This window comes from Falco cherrug, chromosome 1 (assembly GCF_023634085.1).
Source record: "Falco cherrug isolate bFalChe1 chromosome 1, bFalChe1.pri, whole genome shotgun sequence".
NCBI lineage: Eukaryota > Metazoa > Chordata > Aves > Falconiformes > Falconidae > Falco > Falco cherrug.
The window spans coordinates 73,901,394-73,915,269 of record NC_073697.1 but is presented as its reverse complement, the minus strand read 5'-3'; the positions used below and the strand labels follow the sequence as shown (position 1 = coordinate 73,915,269).

Genomic DNA, 13,876 nt, shown 5'->3' with positions numbered 1-13,876 from the left:
TAGAAACCTGGCATGGCAGGGAAGAGGCCTTTTTGGAAGCATTAAAATGCAGGCATGTATCATGAGGATAAGATAGGTTTGGATACTTGATTTCAAAGGACAGTTGCCAAGTGTGCTCTGTGCATCCAGGTTTTGTGTCAAGGGAATTACCCAGCATGACAACTATTAAAAATACTTGGAAGTGGTGTCCTTCCCACTAAGCCGTATCCAAAAGAAACCCATCCTTCTGCAGCAGTGAAAACAGCACTTGAAGAAGGGAGGAGTGGTTTTGAGTTTTTTCATTCTGTTGCTATATTTGATTTGGAAAAACAGACTTTTCTTCTTTGTCAGATTGATTTAAATGACTTTTTTCAGTACATTGTGCTTGCCTGCACTTGGGTAGGTACGGCAGCTGGAGACACCATTATCGATGGGGACTGGTGAGTGATTCCTGCTTATGGAGCAGAATTACACAATGCTTCAGAGTATATCAGTATCTAGTTTTAAACCCAGATTGACAGAAACGTGGGGAGTGGAGGCAAGGAGAGACTAAAAATTCTGACTTTTTAACATAAAAAATGAAAATTTTTGTGAAAACCAAAAGCATTTGGGTTTTTGTCTGTAAAATCAGGCTACACCTATGCTATGCAATAACATTCTCTCAATCTACTTGCTAAGACTGAGATGATGATCCCTAAATCTTAAAAAATAAAAAACAAAAACCAAAAACCCCACCATCTGCCTTCCCTTTTTGATTTAAGGAACCGTTTAGTCAGTATAAAGGTAGTATCACAGGCCATGGACTAGGTGGAGACAAAGGGGACCAAGATTACAGCCTCTGCTGAGCTGTAATCATGCTAGAAACTGATCTAACTTTTTTAAAGAAGTTTCAGCACCAAACCCCTATAAATCCATGAGAATTAAATGCCTGAACACTTCAAGGAGACTGAAGTTGAAGTAAGGAAGCTTATGACTAGAACAGGAATATCTGCAATAGAGAAAAAAACTTTACAAAACTTGGGGTCAGTACTCGGACCGCTGCTGTGTAAGATTTTTGTCAGTGACATGGGCACTGGGATTGAGTGCCCCCTCAGCAAATGTGTTGACAACACCACAAGCTGTGTGGTGTGGTTGACACGCTGGAGGGAAGGGATGCCATCCAGAGGGACCTTGACAGGCTTGAGAGGTGGGCCCATGCGATCCTCATGAAGTTCAACAAGGCCAAGTGCAAGGTCTTGCATGAGGGTTGAGCCAATCCCAAGCACAGGTACAGGCAGGGCAGTGAATAGATTGAGAGCAGCCCTGAGCAGAAAGACTTGAGGGTGTTGGTGGATGGGAAGCTCAACATGGCCTGGCAATGTGTGCCTGCAGCCCAGAAAGTATGCTGGGCTGGATCAAAAGAAGTGTGACCAGCAGGTTGAGGGAAGTGATTCTCCTTCTCTACTCCACTCTAGTGAGACCCCACCTGGTGCACTGCCTTCAGCTCTGGGGCCCCCAACATAAGAAGAATGTGGAGCTGCGAGTGAGTCCAGAGGAGTGTCACAAAGATGATCAGTGGGCTGGAGCACTTCTGTGAAGACAGGACAGGCTGAGAGAGTTGGGGTTGTTCAGTTTGCAGAAGAGAAAGCTCCAGGGAGACTTTATAGTAGCCTTCCAATACGTAAAGGTGGCCTACAAGAAAGCTGGAGAGGGACTTTTAACAAGTGCCTGTAGCAATAGGACAAGGAGTAATGGCTTTGAACTGAAAGAGGGTAGATTTAGATTAGATATTAGGAAGAAATTCTTTATTGTGAGGGTGGTGAGGTATGGGAGCAGGTTGCCCAGGGAAGTTGTGGATGATCCATCCCTGGAAGCGTTCAAGGCCAGGTTGGATGGGGCTTTGAGCAACCTGGTCCGCTGGAAGGTGTCCATGCCCATGGCAGGGGTGTTGGAATTAGATGATCTTTAACGTCCCTTCTAATCCAATCCATTCTATGATTCTATGATTATGGGAAGCTCAAGCTAGAGAGAGACTTGGTATAGCTAGTTAATATGCTTTACAACTGCATTAAGAAAAACAAATAGAACTATAACTCTGAAAGGGGCTTTATAGCAATCTAAGTAAAGCTTAGTCATACTATGAATTTTATTACCTTCATGGGAATTCACATAGTAATGAAGTAAAAACTGTGTTTTACTTTAAATGTTGATTTTTCCCCAGGAAGAAGGGACTTCTAACTTCTCGCTGTATCTGGCACAGTGATTTTATAACCTTAACAGTCATTTTTTAAAGCAAGCCAAACCTGATCACTCATGCCTACTGTTGCTAGTGTATTTAAATATTAACTGACACTTTCAAAGCTTACTTAGTTTACTCTGGATTTGCATACTATTCACGAAGAGTTATGGAAAGGTCACAGGGGAGTTGTCATCCGGGCCAATTTAGAAATTAGCGTGCTCTCAAAATAGGCAGATGGGGAATGGTTAGCAAAGCAAAATCACAGCTGCTGTTTCTCCCTTCTTTGTTGGTGGAAGTACTGTCCAATAGATGAATGCAAACCCCCCGACTGCTCCGAGGCAGTACCAGAGCCATTTGGGGACACCATGATAGAGATTGTCACAAGGATGATGAAACATTAGGCAAATAAAGATTACAGTGTACTTGGGTCTTATCTGAGATGTCTTCCATGAGAAAGAGATATGTACAATTATCCAGTACTTTGAGATGTATAAAAAATGGAGAAATGTATTTTTTTAAAACATAAAATAAATCAGGTATAGAATGGGCTTTTCTTTTCTTGTTTTGTTTGTTTGGTTTTTTTTTTTCTCTTTGATCTCTGCTGATATTTGAACATGTAGTCTTTTGCTTCATTTAACATCCTGCTTTCCAAGCTGTAGATGTTAACACATCATGAATTTCCCTCGTTCTAGTCAATAATTAGTGTGTTTAGAAAATATGACTGGTAACTCAAATAGCGACTGGCGGTAATGAAGATTTTTAAATACTGGTTTCCACAGTCATATGCTGCATGACAACACTAAAGCTTATGTCTCCACTCCAGGTTTCACTCTCCTCCAGCTGTTTGGAGAAGGTGTTTGGGCAGCCAGTCCTACACAGTCCCTCTGCAACACTCATGAACAGCTGCCTAAGAACAGCTTCTCTGCCTGTCCATTTGAATAGCAGCAGTGTCAGCAGAGGAGGAGACTCAGGCACTTCACATCTGGCCACTCAAGAAAGTCAAGTTAATGGAGTCCTGGGCTCTATCATTAGCAATATAGTCCCCCGCATCATCATCATTCCTACCTCAGAGACCAACCTATTTCAAGAGGAACTGGAAGAGGAAGAGACTGAATTATTCCAGTTTCATAACAAAAAGGGAAATCTGCTGGACTTGGAAGGGCTTAGCTCATCCATGGAGTTCCTTGAAGCTGTTGAGAAATTTCTATCGTAAGTTTGTCAGAAGAAAACTTTCCGGTAATTATTTTCTTGGCATCTTCTCCACTTAATTATACCAAATAACCAAAGCCTTGTAGGTTAGATCATCAGGCTTTTTGTATGTTTATACAGTAGTCACTAGGCAGCCTTCAGATTTATCTTTGTCCAGACCAGTTCAGGCGTGGAAACAGGCTTTCAGATTGTGCTGCAGGAAATGAGCAGTGGAAGATCTGGCAGCAAGATTGAGTGGCATCGGTCAAGTTGGCCGCCTGCTTTGGTGGGGCCCTGATTTGTAACCACAGAGAGAGGTGCCAGCAGAAGGAAAAATGACTGAGCAGGAGCAGGGGCAGCTACTGAATGTTTCTGCTACCTGTGCAGCTCTCTTCTGGGTGGTGATAGGAAGCCCCACAAGACCACTGCTTCCACCAGCCCCAGCAGTAATGCAAATGGCTAGATGATGTGAACTGTTTTTTAATCAAATTATTTTCAGCATTGCTTTTGTTGTGTTTTGGTTTTTTAAATAGGCAGCTTGCTAGACATAAATAAATTGATGGTATAACTGGGAAGTGACTGCTTGCCTTTAAAATTTAGTGCTAGAAGTCTGGATTTTACTTCAGTGTTAGCATGATCACCTGAATGTCCAAAGGCAAGGTGCTATACCCTAAAACATACACTACTACTTGTAGAAGCAGTTAGAGCACCTTCAGAGTTACAATCTTGACTAAATATGGGTGTATCCTAATGAGTCTGTGATTTAAAGGGTGAATGTTCACAGCTGGCTTGACAAGTCATTGATAAAAATAAAGCCTTGGCTGCTACGTATCACTTGTCTCTCCAGAGGAGATTCTTCTCTTCTCTAAAACGACCCAGCAGATGTCTTCTACAGGTCATTTACCAGAGGCCTTCAGAGCAGGTAAAACATCATATCCAGGAGACAACTCCACAGTACTGTGGTGTTTGCTACAGGATTTGTGCTCACATCGTTACCTGTGGTTACTGATTGTGTTTATTTTATCTGTGCTTCACATTATGGGTCAGGTTCACAAGACTCTCATAGCATTTTATTCCCAACTGCATTCCTCCTTTTGTTACTCATTTTCCTGTGTTCTCCACATCCTCCCTTTCAGTCTCTGACTTTAACTGTAGATAACTTAAACTATGTTGTTCTCCACATAATATCAGTATAGCTTAGTAGAAAGCAGGCATTTCTCTGGATATAATAGTGCAAATGTTTGATCCAGCGAGTCTAGTAGCTTTCAGACATCCACGAGAGGGAGAGTTTATGTTCAGAGTCTCAGTTTATTCCCTTGACTGTATCCTAGATCACACAGAGACCACTGAGAGCATTTCCAAGTTTTGTGTATGCACTGGCTGGTCTTGAAAGGTAATTTCTCTTTTCCTGTTCTTCTGATGCAAAAAAACAGATGGAAAGCATAGCAGTATTTTTTAAAACAATTTCTTTGTTAAAAAATAAGACAGCACAAATCTTGTTTGCCGCTAGCTAGACAGGAACACCACTGAAGAACAAACTGAAATCCAATGCCTCCAAACTTGCAGACCCGAGGCTTTGCAGGGTGTCAGCACAGCAGACCGTCAAGAGGTCCGAGACACTTGCTTTTGGTACAGGCTGTGCTCTTTCTAGGGAAAAAAAATCCACTGCTGGGTTACAGAGGTGATTGCTGAGACAGGCTGCCTATTGCAATGCTAGCACTCTTAATGCTGCTATTATTTGAGGTACTCTGCTGTCTAGAGACCCTCATCAGAAATGTGGCCAACATACCAACATTCCTTACCTTGTAGAGAAGAGGGGAAAAGGGTGGTGGAGCCACATCATGTGTGTAGTCGTCTGCACGCAGCCCTGGTGCACGGGGCCAGGGCAGCACCGCGCTGCAGTACCTTTGGCTGAGTTGCCGAAAGCTGTGCCCATCAGGTGCCGGGTCAGGAATCACGCCGAGGTCAGCTGCAATCAGTTCAGCACTTCCAAAGGTAATTCCTGCATTTGAGGACTGGCACAGTGAGCAGGCAGCGGGGGGCAGCTGCTGGGGACTGCGATGGGGATGTGCTCGCCTGCAGCTCCTTGGTGCCAGGTGTTCATCCTGTGTGGGGTTTTGGCCACAATGAGTAATAAAATGTTAATTAAATGCAAAGTTCATAGAAAATGAAAGAGGCTTAATCCCAGGGTAAGCATACTGTCCTGTCATCTCTGATTCTTTTCATTTTGTTGCTGAACCTGTCCTGTCTGATTTGGTGGGTTTTTTTTCCTATGTCAGCTGTGCAGTGACCAACCTTCTTGCTTGTAATATCCTCAGCTGCTGTATCTCCTTTCTTCTTGAGCCAGATGTTGCTTAGCAAGTGTTCTTATAAGGCTTATACCTGACTTTTACTGTTGTAATTACTCCAAATAACAATAAGAAAATGTATTTGCTGTTCCAAGATATAAAAACATGCCCTAGAGCAGATTTTGCACTCAAGATGTTGACAGACTTGTACTGGTGAGGCTGTAGGCAGGATATTGCCGTAGTTTCTGATGGGATGAAGAAAGTAAGACCCAAAGTAACAGCCAACAAACTCCTCTTTACCCAGACAAAGTTTTGCATTCTACTTAGTCTACAAGATGACTTTCCAGTGATCTCTTGCATATGTGCTGGTACTAAAAAAGTGTCTCAGAAAACTAGTGGGCTTGAGGTACATGCGAGGAAGTGTTTCACTTGTACACTGTTAATGTCATATACAATTAGTACCACTGCTTCTGAAGCTAATGTCAAGTTTACTGTTTACTTCAACTGATGTACGCTAGAATGCCAAATGACATAGCGGTAGAGAGATAAAACATAAAGTTGTATGAAATACCAGTTAGACTTACTACGTTCATTGTGAGATTTTTGCAGAAACATCAGTCACAGAGTAGAAGAGTCTTAAATTGACTACCACAATGCAGAAAAACTTCATAAACTTCTTTGCTGCCACATTAGAATAGAGGGCACATAAAAATGTACAATATTAACTGTTGCTTCCCATTTCACAAAGGAATGTACTGGTTCACTGAAATGGAATAAAAATTCTTAGGAGTTAAACTAAACTATCCATTGTTTGTTTTTTTTATTCAGTCATTAATTTCAGGAATGAAAAGGTTGAGTCAAAGCTTTTGAAACCTGTGCTCTGATCCAGTGAACAGTAAGGTACACATATAACTTTATTTTCAAGTCATATAGACTGCTCACATGCAACCAAGCACTTGCCTACTTGAGTGCAGAGCATCTAAAATTAGAGTCTGCCGACCTGGTAAAATCTGAAGTTGCTCAGCAACTTTTGAAATATGATGACCTCAACTTGGATGTCAGGAATCAGGCAAACAAAAGTTTTAAAAACTAACCACAGTCAATACATTTGAACTGTGACAGCAATCTTTGATCTTTTTCCTAAATCTGAATGACTGTTAACCAGAAATGGTTTCTTTCTGCTAAATCTTTGTATAACACACTTATAGGATATGCTCCTATTTTGATGAGTAACAGAAATTTCAGACCATAAATGTAAACGTTTTCTTTTATAATGGACAAAGAATTTTTTTTAATAGTTAAATCAATGGTTTGATAAAGGTTTCAAATAAGAAGAAAAAAATTACTTACTTGAATCTTAATGAATCTTGCTGCCTTGGGTTAAAGGACGGACCTAATACCACTTTTTTTCTAGAAAGCTCATTCAGTTTCCAGACATCCATCCATTTACCTCCTTTCAGGAGATACCCCTGAACAAGAAAATGTTTCCACTCTGCTGCCTGAAAAACATTTATGTTGTGATGAGCAAAACTGGAAAATACTGGGAGGCAAATACCCTTCTTTTTAATTTCCTTAAATGTCTCCACCCCTCACTTTTCTTTTTTTACATCTGCTCTTCACTGATTCCCTGTGTAGGTTATGCTTGGTATTTTTTTTGTCTGGTTCTTTCACAAATAGGTGAAATCTGTGCAAGCTAGTGGGGAACTGGAAACTTAGGTGTGTATTATGCAGTGTTTTAAGCATGGACTCCTTTCTCGCATAGAAGTAGATCAAAACTGACCACAGTGCATCGGTATCGATTCAGCAAGTGCATGTACTAGGTAACTGCAGGGTGAAGTCAGACAAGGCAGAAGGAGCTGAGATGCAACTGTCCCTCCTGGGTCATCTCAACACAAGCTGATAATTATTTCTTGCTTTGCACCTCATCCATAACCTCAGTCTACACATCAATGTTCTGCCTGCACACCTTGAATAGACAAGTATTTAAGTGGAGAGTTTGGTGCCGGGACACCTTTGCTGTGCATGTCACATTTACTTGTGTATTAACATACACTATAGCTTACTAAGAATTCGGATGTCTGTCCATATATTTTACTTCCTTTAGGATGTGTCTGGCTTGCACTCATGTCTGCACTCTGGTTGCACTTGTTGGTGCTACAGGTGGTAGCAAGACATGAAAAGCTGACTGCAAAATGTCCGTCAGGAGTAAATCCATCGTTACTAATTCTCCTGTGTGCCAGTATGGGATTATATCTGTGTGCCAGCAATCCTAGTGCCAATACTTCGTGGTAAATTTTTCTGAGAGAAAATTTTTGTAGGGCATAGAGTCTTGTACAATACATTGACATATACATTTTTATTCTGAAACATTTTTACTCTTTATTTGTGGTTATGTATCTGTAGGCATTTTTACTTAAAAAGGCAGATGTGTTCTTCACCTTAAAGCAAAGCTTCAGAAGACCCTTGTCATCTTCAGGACCTTGTGCTGGACTGAATGAGCCAGACACAGAGGCAATAACATGTGAGGAGATGGACTGCTGCCATTACCAGCAGTGCATGTTCCCTTAGGGTGATGCACTCCAGCCCTTTCCATCCGTGCTGAGGGGCTGGTCTGATCCCTATGGAACAGTAAGACACATGTGCTAGTGGGTGCACATGAAAATGGTATTTTCCAGAAATTTATAGGGAACTAAGAGTGGATAGATTTTCATAGGGACAGCAGAAGATGCCTCCCTAGAGTTTCTCCTTGGCAAATTTCAGGTTCCTTTCCACTGTAAGCAGGTGGTAAAGCTCTTCAAAGGAACAGATGGATGTATTTAACGTTAACAACTAATTTTCCACGGGTGTGCTCTTGGAAACAAATGATCCCTATTTCCTGAGATGAAGAAAAAAAATCCAGCCCAGAGCAGACTACAAGTGTGGAAAATGTGAGACTGAACGCATTTGACTTGGGTAAGCAGTCAATGAAAACAGCAGCTTATAGTGGAAATTGTGGAGCCACCAGGAGTGCAGCAAAATGGCCAACTCCATCTTCATAACAGATGTAAAAAGCTGTATCCAACCAATTAATGCATCCAAGTGTTTTTGTCTAACTCCATCTACGGATAACCCAACAGAAATTAACTTGGAGCCACCAGCAGCTTTGCCACGTTTGGGTCACTGTCACCAGACTCAACCATCTGGGCACAAGCATGTGGAGGAAAGGGGGATAAAAATTTTTTTTTATCTGCAAGAGCAAACTTAATTTGCCTTGTTAAGCTCAGCAGAAAAAGACTGAGGGGGATATGACTGCTATCTTTACACGTGTCTAGGGAGGAAAAGAGGCTGTTCAAGTGAGGTGTCAGTTTTGGCACAGTAATAAGTTAGCATAAACTGTCTGAATTAGTGTATTCTGAAAATTATATGGGGTTTTAAGTGTTGGGTTGTTTTGGTTGGTTTTTTTTTTGAGCCTGGGGCATATGCATTTTAGACACAAAAGGAACAACTGTGTTTTATACCGAGCTCAAGCCTCGTACAAGTGATGACATATAGCCAGCTGTAGCCCCAGTGGCAACCATCAGCAGCCAGTCTCAGACACCAATTGCTTCAGTAAAGTAATATTTTTTTATTTTTTTTAAAGTCCAAATACCCACAAAAATCAAATCCTGGTATTACAAATGTCTTGAGATGACCAGTTTGTTTGTGGTTTTAAGTAGGCTGAGCTTGTTTTGAGTTTCAGTGCACAGGTGACCATCAGGAGAGCGTACAAGGCAGGAGTCGCACTGGAGAAATGCAGCACATTTCTTGATGATGTACAGCCATCGAGCAAATAACCGCTTCCGATTTGCTGAGGGGAAAAATTGCTGAGTGACCAGTAGGATCTCTGTCATCCTTTTTGAAAAATTTAGCAGAAAATTGCCTGTCCCCTAAGGTATTTTGTAATGTGAAAGTAACTTGAGCTTCAGCAGCCTGGAAAGGACAAGCCTGCGTTTTGTTTTATTTCCCTCTTTGCTGTCATGCTGCCGAAAACCCACATGGTTTTCTAAGGCTGGGAGCTGACTTGGTTTGACCTTCTCCTCCTGCTCCCAAATTATGTTTACAATTGCAGTGTAGCTTAAGACCTTCTTTTGCAGCATCAGAGAGTCTGGCAGCAAGTGCCGAACCCTCTGACAGGCCTTTGGGGCTCTCCACTACATGCCTCGCCTTCCCAACCTTTAGTCTACCAGATGTGCTGGTCTGTGAGGCCAACAGAAATAGGCAAGTGAAAAGAAGTCTTCTGTAGTTTTCCATGGTTTCACTATCTTGCCTATTTTGGGAGTGACTGGTTGGCTTTTTCCTTTCTTTTTTTCTCACGGATGCCTTGGCATGCCTCCCAGCTGGCATAGGGTTCTTCCTCAGAAAGCCTTTGAGTTTGTGCTGGTATGGATTTATTTTCCCCACGTGATGATTTTTCCTGGAACAGCTTCTGAGTGCTGCTGTAGGTACCTGACAAATGGTCCTTCATAGCTGGGTTGTCTTGCCACACTCTGGTGCTGCTGATGCACTGAGCATTTGCTTTTGGGTGAAGCTCTTCCTGTCCAGCAAGAATTAACAACTAAGATTTCCAGAGGAGAAATGCCCACGGCATGTTTCCGTTCTGACTAAGGTGCTTTTCCAGATTAGTGTAAGATAAGAGCTGAAAATGGAATATCTGGAGGGTGCTTTTAACCACCCCACAAAGTTTGCTAGTTTGAATCTCTCTTCTTCACAGGCGTCTGTTTCAGAAAAGGCTGTTCTGCACTTCTGGAACATCAACGGTCTTAAAATACTGAACACTCTGATACCACAGCCTACAGATAAATCAGTGGTTTCAATGATACAAGGAAGAAAAAAGGGAGAAAATCAGTCAGTGGACATATCAAGGTTAAGGGCAGGTAGGAATCTCCTCCATTCAGCTCCTAGAGTCCAGATCTGTACTCTAGCAAACACAGTGAGGCTCAGAATGAGTGACTGCAAACACTCAAACAAGCCAGACCCTAAAATAATCACAAAACTGCGTAAAAAGTAGGGGTCCACCACAGTGAATATTCATGAGTTTTGATCTTCTCTTCAAGATTTGTTCTCCAGCTTGAATAGACAGAAACATGATTTTTTGCACTGAAAAATGAAAAAAAACCACCAACCAAAACCAACTCACAGACTTAGACCAAGGGTCCAGTTAACTTAATATCCTGTCTCCAACGGTGACCAGCAACAAGTATCTAGGAAGAGAAGAAAAACAGCTATCAATACTTTCCTGCTATGCTCTCCCAGCCTTCAGCAGTTCTAGACCAGAAATTGTATTTAAATAGCTTTCACAGACCTCTTTTTTTTTCCCATGGATTTATGGAATTGCTTCTGGGACTCATGTGAAAGCCTAACTACCAAAACACCCCACAGGCTCTGTGGTTTAATTGTAATTTACACAAAACAGAGCCTCCCTTTGCTTGTTTTGAGGCAATGCCTGGTAACTGCATTTGTTGCCCTCCAGTTCTCACAGAGCGTGGCTGATCGCTGCCTGGAAGGTACCTTCCCTGGAGCCCCACTGAGGCTGCATCAACTCCACTGATGGTCTCCTCTCCCAGAGGACAGGTCCCATCCCACCCACCTGAACCAGGAGCACCAACCCATTGGCACAGCAGTGCAGTGAAGCCACTGGATACCACAGGCAAACTGCAAAGCTGCTTTTGTTGCTTATTCTGGGAGGAGACGCTGCATCATTTTGCCTTATCCTTGCCCCTGGACACCCTGATCCAGACCCTTTCCCCCTCCTCTCCCACGCTGCTGTGCATCTGCCCTCTGCCTGTTCTTCTGACAGCATCACTGGTAAGATGGAGAAAAAGCCTGAAAAACTTGGAGCAGAAATGTGATGTGCTTGCAGTTAAAGAAGTATCTGCAAAATATTACAGACCATTTAAGCATTTGGCAAGCACTTTGGAGATAACTTATCAACAGGCTGTCTCCCAGCTCTTCTGGGAGGGAGGAAAATGTAATTATCCTCATCTAACATTAGCAGAGGCTGGGATGAAGCATGAGTGTGTGCCCAGATGGTAGCAGCATTGTGGCAGTCTCTTGCTCTCCCCAGCCCAAGCCAAGACACCAGAACCTTCAACCTCTCTAAGTGTAGCACGTGGTCAAAATCAATAAAATACTTGGGTTTCCTCTGTAGGTATTACATCAAAAATACAAAAGAAACCCCTAGATGCAAACAAGGCAACATCCATGAAGTTGGATCTCAACTGGGATCCAAGTTTTGCCACAGCATTTCTAACAGTATAATACAGTGAATTTCAATGATGGCTTCAAACAGCTGGAATTGTCACCAAAATGTATGCCTGAGACCCACTCTAGGACACATAGCAGGCACTGGATTAATATCTTCACTCCTTAATCTGGCATGCCTCACAGCAGTAACCAGGGATTAATATAAAAATGGTATTTCTAAAAGCAAGGTTTCCAAGCCTTCTCTCCCAAAGAATATAACTCTTTTTAATAACCAATTTGGAAAAACTGTGGCCCACGCTTCTATTTCAGCCGGCAGGATGTTTTCTTTTTTTGCATAGTAACTGAACTTTCTAGTCTTAATATTATAAAACATTGGCAATGACAGTGAAAGTCCCAGCATCTTTTGAATATGCTGCATGGAATGTCCTGTTAGAAAATTAATATTATGCTTATATTGTCTTTGAAAGGAAATAGCTATGGGTAGCATAAGGATGAGGGCGCACAACACATCTGTCTAAATGTCCTCATACTGCCCTGGTGAAGCACAAGGGACACTGTCACCCCCAGCGCCTGTTCTGCCTCCTCCAGTGCGGCGTGCCCTGCCAGAGCCACCCCTGCAGGCAAGCGTCGCCTCTCTTTGGCTTGCAGGCAGGTGGATGAGGACTATTTTTGGTGCAGCAAACCCCCAAAACCCAAAAGGTAAGTAGGTATAAGCCCTGACTGGTTTTCTGCAGCCCAGAGTGGCTGGGAGCACAGGGTGCCTCGGTGGGAGGTGTTTGTCTCCCCAGAGTCAGGGCATGGAGAAGCGATGCTTGCCAGGGGCAGCCTCTGGTCCATTCAGGTCAACTAATATCTTGGGTGAATATATTTTCCCTGCCTGTCTGTCTGCTGCAGCTTAGGGAGAGGCCAGTGTTGCTTCAGTATGCATGACCCTTGTTTCCCTTTGCCGATGTGGCTTGCAGGACTCACCCAAACATATGCAAGTGAGTCAAGCCTTTCCTCCCACAGGCTGGACGGAGAGAAAGGCGGAGGAAGGCCACTCTATTTTTATCTGCCAGAGACATGCAGACCTCATGGTGATGGGGGACAGATAATTACATAAGAAGTCATGCTAAGATTTCCTATTTAAGTCTATCTGGCCTCTTCCTTATCTCAAGTGCTGTACTAGCAGTTCCCGCTCTGAATGCCCGTGATCAAAACACAAGGCATTTTCCTGGAATTCATTACATGATGTAATAGCCTATTTAATGAGCGTGTCTTTTCCATACGCTGTTCTTCCTGGCGAATGCTTACAGCTAGGTCCTGCTGCAGTGGCTATGTTGGTAGCACCAGACCTGTTGTAGCCCCACAAGCAAAACCATGGGGTGAGCAAAAGAGGGTCATTAACCATGGGGGGAAAAGGACTCGCTTTTGAGCAGACTGTCAAATATTGTGGTTGTTGCCTCCACACTGCTCCTGCCACCCCTCTTGAGGGAAAGTGTTTTGCACAGAAAATGCACCTAAAAAACCCTTTCAATCGATAACTTCAGCTTCTGTAGCTGTTAAGTCCTGGGTGCTTTCATGCTGCTGTGATCCAAAATACATCCACCTATGCATCACCTGGTGTCTGCAAAGACAGCCGGGGCAGGCAGGCAGGTCCTTGGGCTTAGTCTCTCCCCTTCGACAACAAGGGTATTGCAGATATTTTTAACTTTCCCCATGACTGATTTAGGGATTTTGTGTCATGCCTGAACAGCTGGCTATGTCCCACTGAGCCCCTCTTTACACAGAGTTCGTCATAGGTGTCTCCACAGTTTGCCAGTAAAAACACCTTTTCCCAGTTCCACTAGCAGCAAAAAAGGGGAGCAGTGACAGCAAGGAGGCTTTATAGCTAAAGGACAAGTGAAGCTGTGAGGTCCTTTAGTGACATTATCGTGGGAAAAGCCACATATGTTGCTGCAACTCGAAGCAGCAATCTCTTTTAAAAATGTCACCTTTTATT

General features: G+C 42.9%; 1 protein-coding gene across 18 annotated transcripts in view; it reads left to right on the top strand.

Moving 5' to 3' along the window:
- Positions 1–6,476, top strand: part of LOC102054640 (melanopsin-like) — a 49,939-nt gene extending 43,463 nt beyond the window's left edge. For 14 of the 18 annotated variants that reach the window (XM_055715959.1, XM_055715934.1, XM_055715949.1 and 11 more), the window contains one exon: positions 3,021–6,476. In XM_055715959.1, the coding sequence (XP_055571934.1) occupies positions 3,021–3,410 (390 nt within the window). In that variant the 3' untranslated portion in view covers positions 3,411–6,476. The remainder of the gene's footprint in view (positions 1–3,020) is intronic. The other 4 variants (XR_003562046.2, XR_003562048.2, XR_003562047.2 and 1 more) reach the window with 2 other exon arrangements.
- The last annotated feature ends 7,400 nt before the right edge of the window (positions 6,477–13,876 follow it).